This window comes from Pseudorasbora parva, chromosome 3 (genome assembly GCF_024679245.1).
Source record: "Pseudorasbora parva isolate DD20220531a chromosome 3, ASM2467924v1, whole genome shotgun sequence".
Classification (NCBI taxonomy): domain Eukaryota; kingdom Metazoa; phylum Chordata; class Actinopteri; order Cypriniformes; family Gobionidae; genus Pseudorasbora; species Pseudorasbora parva.
The window spans coordinates 51,463,542-51,484,756 of record NC_090174.1 but is presented as its reverse complement, the minus strand read 5'-3'; the positions used below and the strand labels follow the sequence as shown (position 1 = coordinate 51,484,756).

At 39.0% G+C, this 21,215-nt stretch overlaps 1 protein-coding gene across 1 annotated transcript in view; it reads left to right on the top strand.

The window, feature by feature from the left end:
- The window catches only part of LOC137071415 (coiled-coil domain-containing protein 60-like), a 47,187-nt gene that overhangs the window by 8,277 nt on the left and 17,695 nt on the right, over positions 1–21,215 (top strand). The window contains exons 4-7 of the mRNA XM_067439406.1: positions 1,751–1,824; positions 4,522–4,695; positions 5,006–5,131; positions 11,473–11,577. Coding sequence (XP_067295507.1) covers positions 1,751–1,824; positions 4,522–4,695; positions 5,006–5,131; positions 11,473–11,577 — 479 coding nt within the window. The remainder of the gene's footprint in view (positions 1–1,750; positions 1,825–4,521; positions 4,696–5,005; positions 5,132–11,472; positions 11,578–21,215) is intronic.

The following is a 21,215-nucleotide window of genomic DNA, read 5'->3' as shown; positions in this document are numbered from 1 at the left end:
AAATACCATAATTCCTCAAATAAAAGCTTGTAGTCAATTAAACACCGGGCCTCTGATAGTGGCCAGGGGCGTGGTCAGCACGAACAAATAAAGGCCGGTCTCAAATAAAGGCCGGGGGGAAATGAGTGGAAACTGCTCTTAAAACAATACAGCCAACTAAACCCATTTTTACGAGAGCAGTATCAAATCAATTGAAAAGAACTGTAAAAAGAAATGTTTTTTGGGCACCAAACATATTAGAATTAGATTTCTGAAGGATCATGTAACACTGAAGACTAAGTAATGATTATTATTGCTGAGTAATGGCTACTAAAAATTCAGTTTTGCCATCACAATAAAAAATTGCATTGTAATATAAATAGAAAACAGTTATTTTAAAAATGAATTATTTTTTACAACATTACAGTTTTTTGCTATCACCAGCAATTAAAAAAAAAAAAAAATTATATATATATATATATATATATATATATATATATATATATATATATATATATATATATATATATATATATATATATATATATATATATATATATATATATATATATATATATATATATTTGCAATTTAAAATTGAATATTGGTCTGGGAATTCTGCTCTGTATTTTCTACTGCAAAAGGGGCATGATCAATTGGCATAATTCGAATAATTCTGTACGCAATTGGATAGTCCTTAAACCAATAAGACCACAAGAGGCGTGATCAACAGGAAACAACCAAGGGGGTAATCTAGCGCTCGGAAAGCGTTCCACCCCTAGGGGCTGCCATTGCTAACCAAGCCATCACCTGCTGTTAGCATCCCATTGACTCCCATTCATTTTTGAGTCACTTTGACAGTGAATAACTTTACATCTGAGGCGTTTAAAGACTCCATTTGTCCATTGTTTATTTCTAAAGAAACACGACAATGTATAAAAGGCTCCATTACCTTGTATCTTACACTATCGCCCCGTAGAAGCTGTTTTTGTAAAAATAGGCTAACGATTGCGTCATAACCAACCCGACTCTGTCGCACAGTTGAGAAATTACCGTATAGACCTGAAGAGACGCTCGCAGGCAATCTTTTACTGTCTATGAGACAGTCGGGGGGACGTGGAGACATAAAGTCTGATAAAGTCAACGGGGAAGAATGAGGAGAAGCCCATAGTGAGCCAAAAGCAACGGGAGAAAATATTTAAACAACGTGATTCAGCTTTACTTTCCACAACTACTAGAAGACCTACAGCTGTCAGACAGGAGGCTCACGTCACATCTACGTCGTCAAGCTCAGTCTGAGCCTGCGCAGTTCGCTCAGCCATCAGGAAGTGAGTGCTCCTATACTGACATCACTTAACGCTGTAGAAGGCAATGGGATCGCTCCGTCCATTTCTTTTACTGTCTATGGAAACAACCCACTGCTTCTCTATCTGTCATCGTGTTAAACCTGCCAATAGCGCGCCAGGTGAATAAGCCAAGTCTGTGATTGGTTCCCGCAAAGTGTAACAAAGCAGTAGAAATGAATGTATGGGTTTCCAGACTGAGTTGCAGAGTGAAATCAAATCACTGGCAGATCAGGCTGGGTTTACACAGTCTAGTTTTTTACTGTCTTATTTTATCAAATAAACACACCCTTTTTGTGGTGGACAATTGATCATATTGGCTAGGCCAAAAATATGCAATAACATAACATTCCCTATGTGTATATATTCATATATCTATAAACAGTTTAACCATTTATAAACAATCTCAATGTTTTTCCCTCCTCTAGAAATTGGTACCGAAGTGTCCTCGGTCGCAGAAAAGAGAGGACACTGTTCTTCGAAAACATTTACGGCGCACAAGGTTAGGATTCCTACTGTGCACTAATTATTGTTTATGTCTGCATCAGTATGCTGGTGCAGTTTAGCTCTAGAAAGTAGCATTCACAGATGCTCTAGTTAAGCACTGCCAAATAACTTGATTGCTTACTGTATGAATAATGAATATGTATATTTTCATAAAATATGATTATGCCTTTTTAGATCTGTTTAATGACTTTACAAGTCCCAAAATAACATACAGTATGTCTTCTATTTAGTAATTAAGACGTTGTTATTATAGAAAGCTATGGTTTGAGTAACAAAGCCAGCCCAATTTCTGTTCAGAACCTGCCGAATTGTGTTCCAGGGTGAGGGGGTTGTGTTCTTCCACAGTAAAAATCTGTGGAATTCTGGGGGTAAAAATTGGAGATCCTAGGATAGGGTCGCTTCAGCCTGTGGACTAAAATAACCCGCGTCAACAGTGTAAAAGTAGCCCAATTCTGATAAAAAATCACAAATTTGGCAACACTGAGCCACTGTGACAACATTCCCTAGGTTTTTATTTGTATATAAAGAGCAATATCTTGCAATAAACCTCATCTCCCATTCCCTTTAAAAGCCAGTTGCGCTTACACCATGGCGGTTTCTCTATTAAAATTGTGAAATTTGCGAGCGGAAAGACAGAATGTATGCATGTTGTTCACCCGCCTATAGGTGCACATTACTAACACACTCTTTAAATAACGCAAAAATACTTTGCTGTTGATTTTAGACCAGGTTGTTGTTGGTCAAATGGCGTAGTCATTTTCAGTTGCCTCAAAATATCACCGCACCAACAATGCGCCTAAACAAATCTTGTTTTCAGACCAGCATGGGCGAACAAATGAGCGCGAGTGCATTTGCTATTTAAACAATGTGGCGCTGAACGTTTAGTATAATGTTTGAGTTTCATTTATCTGCACCAGCATAGCTGTGATTAATTGTAAATGCACATGTAACCAGTAATTTCAATGCTAATCTGTGTGTTCTTGCTGCAAGAACTATTATTATCATCTGTTCTTCCTCTCCACCCCATGCTCAGCGTCTTATGTGTCTTGTCCAACGGCTATGGTTTCAAACCTGGCAGGCATCACCAATGGCATTTTGTTTGTGGGAGAATTTAACAGTCTCACCACAGGCAACAGAGCTGTGTGTGTCTCTCTCTCTTCCTCTCCTCCTCTTTCTGTGCGTCACAAAATGGTTGACATTTATGACAGACACAACCATAGCCAAGCATGCTGAAATATTCATACTCATTCTCATGAAGATTGGCATTTTTGAAAGCAAAAATGCAATTATTGTGGCCGCATTCTGTGAAACAGTCACAAGAGGATGAGGTCACCGCTGTTGTGTATATCAAGGGTTTTGTTCAGTATTGCTTTAGTTATTTTGTTATTTTTACTTTTGGCCTTGATGAAATACGTAGCTGATGTACTAATTTTGAAAAAATACAGTTCTCATTGTTAATAGAGAGCTGCAAGAATTATGTATTTTGTTGGCCAACCCAGAAGTTTACATCACACAGGTTTCCTCGATTAAAAGAAGAAGAAAAAAAAGATTTTGAATTATTGCAGAATATAAGTAGCCTGGATGCCAGCCGAACTTAGCCCCGCCTACAACATTTGAGGTCGGGACTTTCAGTCTGGACTTGATCCGTTGTGGAGCAACTATGCTCGAACCAGGGCAGGCTTTATATGATGATGGAGAGTAATGGAAGCATTCACGTCACCAAAGAGCGCTTGGGTTGAATTTGTTCTAATCCTAAATGGAGAACTTGTTCGTACAGTATATGCGTTCACCTTTACTATTTCTCTCAAAAATTATGATTACTTACTTTCATCTCTCTCTTCGCTTCATAAAATTAAGGTTGAACCACTGGAGTCACATGGACTATTTTACTTATGTCTTTACTACCTTTCTGGGCCTTGAAAATGTAAATTAATTTACTGTCTTGGAGGGGTCAGAAAGCTCTAGGATTTCATTAAAAAATATCTTAGTTTGTGTTCCGAAGATGAACGAAGGTCTTACAGGTTTGGAAGGACATGAGGGTAATTAATGACAGAAATGTAGTTTTTGGGTGAACTAAACCTTTTAAGATTAATTTTATGTTTAATATCATTATATTTTTTTAAGGCAGATATAGCACATTCATTTATCTATTTTAATACGGCTCTGTTCTAATGAAAATTAACCATGGGTTTACTACAAATAAGCCCAAAAAACATGGTTATTGTAGTTCAACTATGGTAAACACTAAACGAGAAGATGAGAACTGGACTGCAGCAGGTTAGTTGGGAAATACATTTATTTATTATTCAGAATGCACATTTGCAAGGGAACATTTCAGCAGATTGAAGATATGAGATGTAGACGTCATCAGTTTCGAAATGCATACTACACAGAAACATACTCCTGCGCATTAAAGGAAGGACCTTCATTCTGCTGGATCAGTCTCACTCATACTTTCCTTTATTCTTGCGATGGGACCGAAAGTAGCGATACAGGGCTAAACTTACCGGATATAGGAAGTGTGATAAAGGTCTGACTTGGTTTAAGGGCCTATAAACCTGCGTCATATAGAGTTTAATGGCTGAACTTGATATTTTATAAATATATAATAAGAATAATAGTGGTCTCAAAAGCCAATCAGATGCTCTTATTTGAAGCATTCAAATTATTTCAAAAACAAATGTGTTTACAGGCAGCACATTCGTGCAGTGAAGCAGGGTTGTGGGTACTTTCACCTCCTTCTGAAGGAGGAGCAGGAAGAGCAGGAGGAGCAGCGGAGAGAGCTACAAAGGAGGGAGGAGTTGAGACGCACTGAACTACGACCTCCCAATCTCTTCGATTCAGATGATGACAGTGATATTGAGAGGTGCTAAGATGTGAGACAATTAGAAAAGTGATATTTTTATTATCTAGCATTGTTTTTGCAAGTGTAATAATTATATGCACAGTGGATTAAGGAAAATTGGGCCAAGAGGAAAGTCAAATAAAAAATAAAAAGGAAAATAAAATCATTGACTTATTTTAATTATGTATGATTTCTGATATTGCTATTATTTTGTCACAAATACGAAAAGCAGAAAAGAACAACATTTTGCCATTGACATACATTTGCACTTTACTACATCTACCATTTTTTCTCTCCACACCCACTAAACCAAACATGGCTGTTTTGTTAGGTGGTGTGATGTTGCGGAAACATCCTCCTCAGAATGGAAATCCAATAGGAGGAAAATGCGGGCTGCTCGTCCATTTACCCCTGTCTACAGATCTTTGATCTCAACACCTCCTCACCTACTTCCAGGGTAAAACCATTCAGCACCTCTTTCTTGTATTCTCTATTCTGCAGGTGTTTTTCTTCTTCTTCTTTACAAAAGATAACAGAAATTCATATTTGGATTTAGTTAAATGGCTACACGAACTGTGATTAGTCACTTTACATGCCAGTCAGGTAGTCTCTTGTTCAAAATAAGCTGCTTGAGTACCTGATTTAATGCCATAATTCAACAATCTGGCTACATTCCTGATAACTCTGGAGAGTCACATTTCCACACGGATGGTTGGAATACTAACACATAATGTCAGATAAACTCCCCGACATTAAAATTATGTTCACACAGACATAAAAATACATTAAAAAGAAGAAAAAAGGAAAATAATGAATTTCTCTGCTGGAATGAGCCACAGCAATCTGAGAGATTTCACTGTGAGGGTCTCAGCTTCCAGAAAAACAAAATTCATTCAACCATCAGTCTCGACCAGCAGGATAGAGCGATTACCCTCTGACTAGAAGGATCTAATGCAGCAAAATGAAAAGAAAAAATAAACATGGCTCATTTACAGTGTCTTTTGATGGAATATAATGTCATGCTGGAATCAAAGTACATCTTCGATGCATCATTACTCCTTTGATAACCTATTTGCATTTTCTGCCTGCACTTGAAAAACATTTTTAGTTTTGATGGGGACATGGTATTTATTCTGAAGTTACCGCAAGCGGCCTGTAAGGGGTGTACCGTAGGCTACTGGATCAGAAGGCTTGTCGATATCATTCATACGCAGGCAGTGCATGATTTACCTAGCGGTTGCTTTGCTAGGACGTGGCATTTTATTTAACACTTTGTTATCTAATGCAGTGACACTGATATTATCTTTAAAATGTATCTAAAAGTGTGCAGATAAATATTGTGGGGCCCTGTACTTCACACACACACTTCTGGTCTATGTCTGCTGGACGCTACTGCAATGATATACCATATTAAGTTTTCTCATTGATTATTTTGAACGTATAGACATATACTACCATTCAAAAATTTAGGGTCAGTATTTTTTCCCCCAAAAGAAATTGATAGTTTTGCATCACAGGAAAAATAAATGATATTTTAAAATGTATTAAAGTAGAAAACAATTATTTTTAATCGTTATTAATCGCATCCAAAATAAAAGGTTGTTTTTACATAATGTATGTGTGTACTGTGTATAATTATTATGTATATTTGTATACAGACATGTACATATAGGAAATATTTGCATGTCTATACTGTATATGTTTATATATCCATTATAAAATATTTTATATATAAATATAACACATTCTTCTTAAAAATATACATCCATGTGTGTGTGTATTTATATATACATAATAATTATACACAGTACTGTCACATGTATGTCTGTTACCACCATCATCCCTCATTAGTTTAGTCCAGTCCAGCTGTGTTTAATGAATTATCATCTGTGTCACCTGTCCCCCTCGTTATGTCTGTCATCAGTGTGTGTATTTAGTTCCTCAGTTTCACTCTGTCTTTGTCCGTTGACGTCTTATACACTTCTATGTACCATATTTTCCGGACTATAAGTCACACTTTTTTTCATAGTTTGGCTGGTCCTGCGACTTATAATCAGGTGTGACTTAAGCCGGGTGCACACTGTGTGATTTTGGCCACGATTTGGCCGTCTGGGACAAATTTAGCAAATCCTAAAAGATTCCTCTGATCCTAGGCTAAAATCTGACGTCTTTGGTCGTTAGTTTGACATGTTCACCGGCAGCCGATTAATGAGCGCTGCGATCAAATTTTACCTCAGACGAAATTCTGGCAGTGTCAGAAGATTTGGCACACAATCCTGCAGTGTGACGACTTCTACGACGACAGTCAAATATCTCCGTTTTTCAAGACAAACTATGACCAAAACGAGTACTAGAGATTTCTTTGTAGCCAGCATTTCAGTCCCGCGTGTAATGCAGCTCACTGTCACTGAACGCGTCATTCATTGATGATATAAAACTCCGGGTGAGTTTTCTTGCGCGCGTCCGTCTTTAGCGCGCCTTCACTATCGTGCAGTCTGACATTAATGACAACTGAGATCTTACAGTGTGACATGGCGATCATGTTCGTACAGTCTGACAAGGGACATTCGCAAAGGATTTTGAAAAATCGCACAGTGTGCAGGACCCTTTATATATCAAATTTAATTCATACTGACTGACAAGAATAAACATATAGTCGTGAGAGGGCGCTCTATGCTGCTCCTGTAGCCCACCCCAGAAAAAATAACTGAAAACAGAAAAAAAACTCTTAACTGAAATATTAACTTAAAGACAACAACTTAGAAAGACTGAACACAAACAAAATGCCCCCATAAAGAAAATCTTATTCTGCAAAATACAAACTGCATGTAGTAAAATATGCAGCGGAGAACGATTCACACAACGTTCATCACACGTGGCTGAGCCTCTCCGGGCAGAGAGTTCAAGCGTCTGTGGACTCGTTCCTTCAGCTCTGGCTATCTTGCTTTCAGTCCGCAAGTAGCTATCTTCTTTTTCTTCATTACAGTTAAAGTACCCTTTGCTTTTCGGCAGTCCCTTACAAGTTTATCACTCACTTCAAACTTTTTCTTCTGCTCGGTTATTTACAGTGAGCGGGCATGAGTGAGTGCACGCGAGCGGGTACTCGCATGCGTGCGCGGCTCCCGCTCTGCCCTAATGTGACTTATAGTCCAAAGCGACATATATGTTTTTTCCTCTTCATTACGCATTTTTTGACTGATGCGACTTATAGTCTGGAAAATACGGTATACACTTCTATGTATACCAGTGTGTGAGTATTCTTTGTAAGATTTGTATATTAAAGTCCTCTTCCAAGTTCTTCTTCGCCTTCGTGAGTTGTTTTCTACATTGGTTGTGGCAGATAGACGGCCCAAAAAAGTAAACTACATTTAGTGTTTGTAGGAGTTTATTTCCCCCCCATTTTCGTGTTCAGTGGGGTTGTCCGTTTTCACCCCTGTGTGCACCATGACCCTTCCAGCGGTCGAACTCATGTGCCTTGAGCAGGGAGAAAGCTCCCTCTAGAGACATTTAGAACTGTATTTGGATCTCGCCCATCAGACCACCTTCCTGGACGACTGCCTGTGCTCGTTCCTGTTTGTGGGTATCAACGCCGCCGCACGGGCACAGTTGTCCGGGGAGGGTCCTCAAGGGAGCTTTTCATCGTATGTGGAGTGGGTGCATGCATCCTGCAACTCACCGTTCACCATCGTGGATGCCACCAGCCCCACTCCTGATCCAGGACCTAGTCCAGTACCACCTCTCTGTGAGGAATGGCAGGATGTGCCACCGCAGACGTAGAGAAGACCTTGGCAGCGATGTCAGAGCCCGCACAGGAAGGAGCGAGGGATCCAGACATCTGAGGGGAACCCAAGCCTGAGGGGAACCCGTCTGACCAGGTCCTCGTGGATTTCAAGGGAATGGAGACAAGCCCCGCCCACCCTCCCGCCACTGAGAGTGAGTACTGCCGGAACATCATGGACAGTTTGTGTTTGTATGGAGAGACCAATTGCCTGTGGCCCCTCATCTCCCCAGAATCGGAATCTTCTTCGTCAGTTTTGTTAACACTACCCATCCTCCCTCTCCCACCACCTCACCAAACTGCCATCATCAACTAAATTCCTGTCACCAGTCTCTGTGTTCTTCAGTCTCCTCTTCATCCCTCAGCCACTCCTACAATCCAGTCATCGCTTCCTCCCATCAGTCCCTCAGCTTCACCTCAGCCTCCTCTCATTGGCGCGGCTATCCCTCGAACCCGCTGGGAGTCATCGATCGCTGGATATCTGAAGCCCATGGCTCCGCCTCCAGCCTCCGAGTGCTCCGCTCCACCTCGACCTGCCACCCTTGCTCCTGCGCCTTCACTCCTTCCTCCCTCGGCTCCAGCATTGACCATCGGCATCGCAGGGCTCCCTCGGTACGTCGGCTTCACCTGGGTCAGACATTGCCATGCCTCTGCTGCGGACTTGCGAACCGTTCGCTGTTCTCCGGCCCTCCACCCCTTCAGCTGCGACAAGCTCCGCCTTCCCTCAGGCTTCGCCTCCGCCCTCGATCGCTCCGGCTCCACCTCTGTCCTCCGGATCCCTGATTCCACCTCAGGGGGTCGTCGTTGAGGCTCCGTCGTGGCTGCCGAGGTCTTCGGTCTCGCTCCACCCCAACGGCTCTCAGTCTACGCAGTGGGCGTCACCTCCATCGTCATCGCCTCCAGTCTTCGCCAAGATGATGTCGTATATCACTCCACCATGGCTCCTCCCTCCTGCGACGCCGCCTTGGGCCATATTCCTGGCTGGGGCCTGGATCTCCATCTGGATGGCCCTGTTCAAGTCTATCCCATGGCTCCACCCACCTTCCGTTCCTCCCATCTTCCACTCCTCTTTGGACTGTTTTTCTTTGTTTTAGACTTTCTGTGTTTTCCTATTCTGTTTCCACGCCCTCCTCGGGAGCCCCCGCCATCCCTCCTCAGAGGTTCCGTTACTTATTATTTATTCATGACCCTTATATGGAGCGGGTGGTTGATTTATTATTTCACTTTTTAACTTTAGTAAGTGTGTAATGTTGCTGTTTGAGCATAAACAACATCTGCATAATTATGATGCTCAAAGTTCAAAGCAAAGGGACATATTTTCTTTTAAAGAAATCTCTTTTTAAGGACTACATCAAATGTCTGGTAGGGACTACACAAGTTTCCTCCTGGGTTAGTGACATCACTAACCCTGGCATTTACATAAACCCCACTCCTGGGAACACAAGAACAAAAGGGTTGAGGCAATGTTGAGAATTTATAGATTATTATGACAGAATATGCTAATCATTTACTTAATAGTTAACTCAACATCAGGTATATAAACTGCTGCTAACTGGAGTTCTTGAAGCTCCACCCCATGAGCAGCAGCTCATTTGCATTTAAGGGGACATGCATGACATTTACAAAAATGACACCCTCAAAAAGTGCTTTTGCTCACCCTCAAAAAGTGACAATTTTAACACGCTATAAAAATGATCTGTGGGGTATTTTGAGTTAATTTCACATCCACACTCTGGGGACATCAGAGACTTATTTTACATCTTGTAAAAATGGGGAATCAACCCATAATGCATCTCAATGTGGTTGTATTATGTAACAGCTATAAAATGAGAGTTTTGGGGCTTTTGAATTAAAGATCTTATTGTTGGCATCTTCCCTAAGTGCCTGGTCATATGTACTTGATATGGCAGATATAGCGATCCTGATCCATCACCTTTGTGTATTTAGGCCAGATATTTAACCCACGTATCACATTGTGGCTAACGAAACTGTATGGGTTGTGTGATGTCAAGAAGCTTGTTGTCTGCTAACAGTGAGTAGGTGGATGTCATTCACCGGAGGCCTGATTAAACATCTTAACCTTGAGGTTTGAACAGAAAGCAGAGAGCAAAGCGATGCCTCTACTTCTTTTTGAAAAGAAAGTGAGAGGAATTAATTTATACTGGGAGATGGCCTTGAAATGTTAGCTTGTAACAAATGAGCCAAAGCACAGTCTGGGTAACTGGCAAACTCTCTCTCTCTCTCTCTCTCTCTCTCTCTCTCTCTCTCTCTCTCTCTCTCTCTCTCTCTCTCTCTCTCTCTCTCTCTCTCTCTCTGTCTCTGTCTCTGTCTCTGTCTCTGTCTCTCTCTCTCTCTGTCTCTCTCTGTCTTAATCCTACGCACTCACTTTGTTTCTTATTTCATACCAGATTTTTATTTTAACTTAAAAAAGGAGATTAAACACTGAATCAATTAACATTGGATTTGATTCTCACCGTTTCCACAGATAATGCCACCAAAGTGTCTATAAGTGTGTTCACACAGGAGACACAAAACCTAAAAGAAATGTCTCTCATTAAAAACTCTGTCGATACCATAAAGAAGTCCTCACAAAAGCAACCGACTCACACACATATATATAGATTTCTTTATAAAAAATAATTGCTGGATGAAAGATTTGCCAGACAGCCTCAGTTTGCTGCTGTTTTGCTGTCAAGAGGGCTTTCAAGATAGACAAAGCTTTTGATTTGGTATCTGATGTGATTTGTACGTTGTGTTTAAAAATATATGAAAAGAAAGCTGTCAGAAAGGCTCTCTGTGGAATAGCATGCTTTAGGCCTTATATTGTACATCAGCTTGTAAACTAAGCAATTATGCAGGATTTCAAAACTGTTGACACAAGGTTACATGTTGCGCCTTGCAGGATAATTTCATTTGCATACTGGGGGTGTTTTTTATTGTTATTTTTTTAAATCTTATTATTCTTTATAAATATGATTTGCAGAATATATATAATTTTTTGTCTTGTCTTTTTTTCCTAGCGAGTGTGTGTATCGTCAGTTGTGCTGTTTGAATTGGCTGTTGGAGGCACTGACTCTGGAACGTTCTGGAAGATTTGAACCTGTTACTTCCTGCTGGGATGCCAAGTGAGTGAGAAAAATGAATAGAGGTTGTGTTCAACTTCTAGGACAAAGTAATTTTTTTAAGCTCTCCTCCGTTGCCCATTATTGCAGATGTAGACTACCATTCAGGGTCAGTTTGTGAATTATTTTCAGCATCAGTCTTCACATGATTCTTCAGAAATCATTCTGATGTGGTGCTTAATATGTTTGTTACAGTGGCCCAGTAGTGCAGCCGTACTAAATTTAACCGCAAAACACCTTGCCATTGCTCTATAGATTGGCCAGTCATACAAATATATAAACACAACGGTCAGTTTTAAGTGTGTAACCATTGTATATCAACATGAAATATCAATTCAAACTCACGCATTATAGCTGTATATTTATACTCTTGAACGTTTTTACTCGCGATCGAGGCACTTGATGCCCAAGGGAACGTCTGCCAATTCCACCATTGGTTGAAACGTATCATTTTATGAATTAAAATTACTTTTTTTGTTGTTGTTTAAATGTTCCAATGTTGTGCATTATTGAGTCCATTTTTTAGAATACAACAAAGCTGTGGAATTTGAACATGTCTGTTCTTTTTAATGTTGAAAGTAATTTTGAATTCATACAAATTATGTTTCAACTGCACGGTGGAATTGGCACACGGTGGAATTGGTTCCCTTTGGCATCAAGCACTGTGACAGCGTTTAAAAGTGTTTTCGAGTATAAATAGGCAGTTATAAATAAGACTGGCCAATCTATAGAGCAATGGCAAGGAAAACTAACTTTATTGCACTCCGAGAGCCCCCTCGTGGTCGGGAGCATTTCCGTTGTGTTGTGGCGATTTCTTTGCATTGTGGTTCAATTCCGTTGTGTTGTGGTGATTTCGTTGTGTTGTGCTTGTTTCCGTTGTGTTGTGGTGATTTCGTTGTGTTGTGCTTGTTTCCGTTGTGTTGTGGCGATTTCGTTGTGTTGTGCTTGTTTCCGTTGTGTTGTGGCAATTTTGCTGTGTTGTGGCTCGTTTCCGTTGGGTTGTGGTGATTTCTTTGCGTTTGTGGTTTAATTCCGTTGTGTTGCAGCGATTTCGTTGTGTTGTGGCTTGTTTCCGTTGTGTTGTGAAGATTTCGTTGTGTTGTGGTAATGTGGTTTAATTTAGTATGGCTGCACTACTGGGCCACCGTAGTTTGTGGAAAACGTGACACTTTTTTTCAGAAGTCTTAAGTATTAGAAATAGAAGCGTTTTTATTTTTATTTTTATTTTTACATGTCCGTCTCTTTGATCACTTTGGTTCCAAATCCTAAAGAAATGGTTTACCTAAAAAAATCTAAGCTAAAATCTTCTACATGCCTTCTGTTGTCTGATTGATAGTTTATAGTATATAGTTGATAGTATATAGTTTATTTAGTATAAGTATTTAAGTATTTATAAGTATTAGTATTTTATTTAAAATAATAATAAAAATGTTGTGATCTATATGTGTCTTTGCTGTGAAAAATCTACTGTTTTTCATAAAGTAAACGTAAGAATAACTTTTGATGTAATGAGTGGGAGACAGAGAAGTCAGACAGAGGAGAGGATCTAACTGTAGTGATAGGGGATTTCGAGAGCTGCTTCATGAAGCTTCGAAACCTTTACAAATCTTTTGTTTAGGATCAGTGGTTCAGAGCGTGTATCAAACTGCCAAACGTGATTTTGTGTAATTTTCACGTGTCATACTTCTATAATTTTCACATGCATTTTTGGCCTGAGTCTCAATAAGATTCCAGTGACAAGAAACTTGTCTGTCCACACCAGACACGACGCGACTACGAGATGCGACAAATCAATCGAAAGCCACAGCCAATCAGAACAGCGTGTGTGCAGGCTCTCGAGGCAAGTGTACATCACCAGAGTTTAATCTTGACGGCACTAGCAATGAAATGGATCAGTAGGCTACATAATCAAATACACAATTATTTCACAATTAAAACATTACTAAACATTACTGAGTTACTAAAACAATCTTTGTCATAGAATATACTTTCTTGTTCTTGTTTCTTGTTTCATTTTGTTCAATTTTAAGGTAGGAGGTGAATTATTAAAGTCACATGACACGCTTTTGACATCAAATAAAGCATACGTTACCTTTTCGAGATTATCATTGCCATGTTTTGTTTTTTTGTTTCAGAAACCGTTTATAAAATAGAATCATTGCAGCGTTGCGTCACGTGTAGGACAGGGTGCAACAGGCTTTAGAGTTGGCCTAATGTTTATTTGTATGTCTCTCAGTTATTCATTGTAATGCATTGTATTACGTTTTGCCTCTTCCAAATAAAAAATACAGAGCTTTGATTATAAAATTAATAATCATCTAAGCCATATTATTTGGAGCTATAGTGACAGCTGATATTTTTATGAATGCTTTATAAGTAGTTTGCTGTACTGTTCATTGATTTACATTACAAGCTGTCCGAAGATCTTACCTTTTGGCCATATAAATATCAACAAATGCACTAAATGTCATATTTTTGCTTAATTTTGGCCTCTGAATAGAATTTTGGTGCTTTTTTTTCCTTGCGTGTGAGCTCCATATTCTCCTATATTATACAAAATGAGATGTAACAACTATGATACTCAACAAAAACATATGCAAACTTTTTTGGTTGTTTGTTTAGAGGGTCAATAAACTGTTCCATTAAAAAAAAAAAAACATTGTCTTTCACATGTCAGGCTTTACAGAGTTAAAATGGAAGATGTATACAGAAAAAGAAGGTGGTTCTTGGACTGGCAAGTGTAGGTTTTGGTCTTAAAGTTAGGATTTGGACTGGATCTGGGCCTTGAAGGGTCAAGTATTGATCTGGGATCTGATCTCATTCCAACTATGAAACAGGAGGAGACTTCTTCTCACTTCCCCATATGTATTTAAAGGCACATTGTAAAGCACAACAGTTCCTGTAGCTCTGATTCCTGACCACATCAAAATTGAATTATGAATTTAATTTATAACTGGTTACTAATTCTCATTACATTCATGCAGCAGCAAACCTTCACAAGAATAAAACCTTAGTCAAAATAAAGTGAATAGATTTAAAATAAATTCAACAAATTAAAACTTTTGTTGTCATAATTAAACAGGCTAATAATGCTCTCATTGGCCCTCATTTATCAAAAGTACACCAAATTTCCGGCGTACACCTTGCGTACACCCAAACCCACGGTGACTTTGAGATTTATCAATATGGACGTTGGCGTACGGCACGCTCAAATCCTACGCCAGCTCAGGTGTACGCACGTTTGAGTTAGTGGGAAAATGCGCAGAAAACAATTCCTAACACCACAAAACGCCCTGACAAGATATGCTATATGAACCACTGTTAAAAACCACAACAACAACATTCAGTGTTTATTTTTGTGCAACATGAACGTCAATGTTTAATTTTTGTGACTTTACCAAAGCGTTTGATTTGTAGGCATATGTATTCCTCCAGTCGCGAACCTGTGCGCTTTATCTGACGTTTCAGGCCCGCCTGGCCCGGCAGCTGCGCACGGACTGGGACTAAAATAATTCAGACTGACAAAATAATAAAAATGACCTTCTTCTTTTAAATAATAATAAAATCAATAAAAACGACATTCTTCTTCTAAATAACAAGTGTCATTAAGAATAATAATCATAATAATAAGAAGAAGAATCTTACAAATTGTCATGTAATTATTAATGTGAATGAATGGTAGTACTCCACATCACATCATCATCACTATTGTACACCCCAATACATGTGCCGTGATACGAAATGAAATGCTAATTTTTTCTAAACGTGCTGTAAAATAATGCATTGTGATGGTAATTTATCATCCAAACAGCTTTAAACTGCTGGAGTGCACTTCTCAACCTCCACACTATTAACAGTACTCGTTATTTGTGTCCATATTTTGTTTTTGTGGGTGCCTTTATTCCCACTCTTTAAACTCCCAAATAAAACAATTTCGGGTTTTTTTTCCACTTCCCTGGTGATGGTCTCGATGGGTGCGTCTCAGTCATCTCACTAGTCCACTAGTCAGGGCACTGATTAGGACATAAGTCAATGGGCTGACTCCCTGATCAGTGCCCTGACTACTGAACTAGTGAGATGATTGAGACGCACCCATCGAGACCATCGCCCGATCTCCACGTCGGAGAAGTTTCGCTTCTTTGCCGTCTTCTGTTTGTCCATGGCGTAAAATGAGGGCGTGGGGGAGGCGGAGACTTGAATATATAGAGGCGTGTTATTCTAATGACGATCGTTTCCAGCCGCCGCATTTATCAAGGGCAAGTATTGCGTACACCTGGATTGCAGAGGTACGCACAGCTTCATAAATCAGGCGTTGAGAGGAGTGTAAGCATAATCTTACGCCAACGCCAACATATACGCCCGTTTCTACGCAAGACTGATAAATGAGGGCCATTGTGTTGGTGAAATTTTTACTGACATCCATGCAGAATGACAGACCATCCAATTCATGGATTTTACTGAGTATTTCAAGGAATAATTGCCTTGCATTGAATCACATGAGTAACACATAAGTGATGGCCAAGTATGGCAAATCATACACACACACACACACACACACACACACACACACACAGCAAACCATGGACACTCACCCAAAAGCAGTGGGCAGCCATTTTTGCTATGGCGCCTGGGGAGCAATTGGGGGTTAAGAGCCTTGCTCAGGGGTACCTCAGTCATTTGGTATTCTGGTATTGAGAATCAAATCCGCAACCTTCAGGTTACCAGTCTGACTGTCAAACCCTTAGGCCACGACTGCCCATCACGTAGTCTAAGACTAAACTCATTAAGATAACGTCCTGACAGGAATCTGATGTGCTTTGGATTTTAAAGCAGCGAATGTGTATGTGAGCGTGTGGACTGTGGACTGTGGACAGAAAAATATTTTGCTTTGTAGGTCAGATTAAATAATATGTTGCCATTAAAGGTCAAAAAGTAGAATTGAATTACTTTGTGGTTCACATGCAGTTGTTCTGTCCAGGCAAACTGCTTTTAGTTGGTTGATTTGTCATTTAACAGCCATGTTTTACTCTTTGCATCTTCTAGAATACTTTCTACATTGGCATCCCCACTGGATAAAACTTGGAACAAAAGTTATCTGGCTTGCTCAAGGGCACAACTGTGTTCTAGTTCTTAAACTGCCTGTTTCAGGTTTGAACCGGCAATCTTAAAATTACTAGCATAGAGCCTTTCATTAGGCCACGTGGTATTTTGTGAGGATTGTATGTGTGGTATACATTAGATATTTCAGTTTTTGGTCAGCTGTATTTTTTTTCAGTTGTTTGTGAGAAAACATTGAAAATAAAATGATATAGCTTCAAGCCCACTAGTCAACAAGTCTCTTTAAAGGGCACATTCTATGCAAAATTCACTTTTTTAGTTTAAAGTTTAAACATAGATGTGTGTTGGCAGTGTGTGCACACAACCACCCTATAATGGTAAAAATCCACCCACTCCTTTCTTTTTAATCCCCATAAATTATAAGCAGTGTCTCAGTTTGCAGATTCCTGAAGACTCCGCCCTCTGGGCCGGGAGAAGCAACTCATTTGCATTTAAAGGAGACATACAGAAAACAGCAACAAAAAAAATTTAACGTAAAACTTGCATTTTCAAAATGGTATATTAAATGATCTGTCAGGAATTTTGATCTGAAACCCTTTAAGAGCATAATTTAACTAGGCCTACTTTTCCACCAAATTTAAACAGTATTTTGAAACGGATGCATTGCAATACATCAAATATTATTTATTGATGATTATTAAAGGATTAATTAATTAATTAATGTGACAGTTACAAAATATTTTTATTTAAAATAAATGCTGTTCTTTTTAACTTCGTCCTGGAAAAAAAGTATATTTTTCTCTTTTTTTGTATAATTTATTTAATTAGATTTGTTAAAAAAAAAAAAAATAATAATATATATATATATATATATATATATATATATATATTTATTTATTTATTTATTTTTAACAAATCTAATTAAATAAATTATACAAAAAAAAGAGAAAAATATACCATTTCACTATTTCCATGTCACTATATATATATGTACCTACCTTCATATTTTAGATTTGAAATTATCTAGTATACAGATAGTGACATGGAAATTCATAGAGGAACCACAAAAGGATAGTAGAAGTATGTTGTTATCTTATATCATCTTCTTGCATCTCATTTTATGTTGCCTATTTATTAAATCCGGTTTTGTTGTCTATTTAATATCACACTTAATATTGTTAATTACATTATACCACTCTGGAATAAAATAAGAGACCACTTAACATTGATTTCTCAAAAAGTGAATAAATAAATGTGTATATATATATATATATATATATATATATATATATATATATATATATATATATATATATATATATATATATATATATAAAACACACACACTTGTGTATATATATATATATATATTTTTATTTTTATTTTATTTTTTATATATATATATAATATATACACGTGTGTGTGTGTGTGTGTTTTATACTGTTCAAAATATTTTTGAAAGGATGCATTGAAAGTGACAGTTAATATTTATTTTTACTAAAAATGATGTTTACTCAAAAATATTTAGCTTCAAGTAGGGCTGGACGATTAATCGAAAAGTAATCAAAACCGATTACCACGTGTTTAGTCACGTCATGTGATTCCTCCCCTTCCAGTCAGCGAGATCACTTTAGTTTGCATCCTCACGAAAGTGTGTCAAGTGTGTGAGTTTAAACTTAAAGGGTTAGTTCACCCAAAAATGAAATGTATGTCATTAAAGGGGGGGTGAAACACTCAGTTTCAGTCAATCTCATGTCAATCTTGAGTACCTATAGAGTAGTATTGCATCCTTCATATCTCCGAAAAGTCTTTAGTTTTATCATATTTATAAAAGAAATATAGGCTGTACCGAGTCTTTCCGGAAAAAACAGAGCGCCTGGAGGCGTATCGTGTGGGCGGAGCTAAAGAATGACAAGCGCGCAAAGCGGTGACGTCCTCAAGCGTGGAGAAACCCATCTATCTCACCTAATACAGATAATGATCCAGAATCAAATCTGAGAGAGAAATAAATTGAACAGGAGAAACGGCAACATCAGGACGTCCGTCTCTGTGGTATGTAAGTTACTGTATTTAATGGCCTCTCCACATTTCTGTGTGTTTACTCGCAGTGTATGAGGACATGATTCGGTTTATGGACTATTGTATGCGACTAGACCTTAGAAGTAGCAAGCAAAACGGTTTTGCACGTCAGAATACTGTAACGTTATACAGAGAACAACAATGGAGTCCGTTAGCGCATTTGAATGACGAAGCACGCGATCCTGTCGTTTACTGATGTTTACTCATGCGTCCATAGCCAAAAGCAGAGACATTTGAAGCAGTTTAAGTTAACTCACCGGCTGCTTCCAAAGCAGGACCGAAGCTTTATCGCTGGGACTGCTCCGTCAAAAACACACTTCTTTGGTATGATTTGGTAAAGTCCTGACAGCAGTGGCGTGTAAATCCATTTTGAGATGCAACTGAAACGATGTTGTGAAGCTTCCCGTCATTTCTGCGTTCAAATCGGTTCAAATGCAGCGCTGCCTTCCCGGAATGCTGTGCTGAAGCGTTGAAGTCGCTCGACGTCACCCATAGGAATAAAGAGAAGAGCGGCGCCACATAAGTGTTCACGGACGACTGGATCTGCATCCGAGAGACTGTTTACGGCATGCTCTAGTCATGCGCGCGCGCACCCTACCGGGAGAAGAGCCTGTACAGCCCATACAAGGACCTTCCGCTCTTATTAACGTCAAGTAGAACCATACTCGAAAAAAACTCGCCGAAACTTGTGAGAAACCGGAAGGAGTATTTTTGACACAGAAATACTCCATCAAACGTCCAACATTAGTTTTTGAAACTTTGTCTATGTTTAGGATGGGAATCCAAGTCTTTAACAGTGTAAAAAGCTCAGTATGCATGAAACAGCATTTCACCCCCCCCTTTAATGACTCACCCTAATGTTGTTTCCACACCCGTAAGACCTCCGTTCATCTTCAGAACACAGTTTAAGATATTTCATATTTTAGTCCCAGAGCATATGCAGTCAATGCACACTATACTGTCCATGTCCAGAAAGGGAATAAAAACATCATCAGAGTAGTCCATATGTGACATCAGTTAGTTAGAATCTCTTGAAGCATTGAAAGATTCGGATCGCCAATGTCACGTGATTTCAGCAGTTTGGAGGTTTTATGCAATCCGAACTGGTGAAATCATGTGACATTAAGGATCCGAATCATTGATTGATTCACACCGTTTGAATCTTGCGGAAGAGAAGACAATGCTGAATAAAGTCATAGTTTTTGATATTTTGGACCAAAATGTATTTTCGATGCTTTAAGAGATTCTAATCAACTTTTCAACAAGATTCTTTGATGATGTTTTTATTCCCTGTCTGGACATGGACAGTATAGTGTGCATAAACTGCATATGCTCTAGGATAAAATTTAAAATATCTTAGTGTTACTTCAGCGATTAGCATATGGCTTTGTATCCGTAGAAACCCTGGAGTATATTCAAATGATCGTGCTCCCCCCTCTTATATCCCCCTGAGACGAGAGATTTATGCATTTTATTTTAGGAAAAATTCCTCTCGTGATGCAAATTGACAATATTTGCGTCATCTTTGGAATGTTTGCCCAGAGGCTAAAGACTACAGCCAGCAGAGGGAGCCATTTCCGCATGTTTTCAACCTGCACATGGGGAATGGGAGATCTCACTTACAGCACAGCTCAGCTACAGGCATTGATTTAAACGGATGCTGAGCAATGTATGTGTTTTAACTTCTCAAATTAATTTCTATGAAAGTTAAGCTTCCAAAGGCATGAACTGAAACGCGCCAGACTGAACACGCGTTGTGAATGTATGCCGCGAATGTGGTCGCGATTACCTCAGCTCTCATCACGAGAGCTCATCAGCTCATTTATGATGTTAAATGTAATCTGACTCCTAATCTGGGTTAGTGCTGTGAGACTCACGCGGCGGCTCGATCGTAATATTGAACACACACATTCAGTATTTAATTGTACTTTCTGAACTCAGTCACTGTAATCCAGTAGCGGTGGCTTTGGGAATGGCCTCACAGGGCAGCGAAGCATTCTGGGAATTGTAGTCTTTCACCCCCATGAGACAAAAATACATTTTCTGTCTTTTCTCAGTCTAGAAGGCACCAAATTCAAAAATAATTTCACATTTCTACTACATTAATGACCCAGTTTAAATACAGATTCATCTTCCCAGCGCTGAAGTACCCCTTTAAACTGTGTTCCGAAGATGAACGGAGGTCTTACGGGTGTGGAACAACATTAGGGTGAGTCACTAATGACATCAATTTCATTTTTGGGTGAACTAACCCTTTAAAGGCTTGCCAGTTTGAACATTCAAGCCATTTTACACCATTCAAGAAAAACAATATAGAAAAGATTGCACTCCAGTGCTCGTGAGCTGTTTTCTGTGACAGAGAGCTGAGCCGCGTTATGTCTAGGACAACGCGCAAGGCTTGCTAGTTTTAACATTCAATTGATTTTAGACCATTGGATGTATCATTATATTGAACATATCATTATATTGAATGCTAGATATATAATGTGGCACAAACAGACACT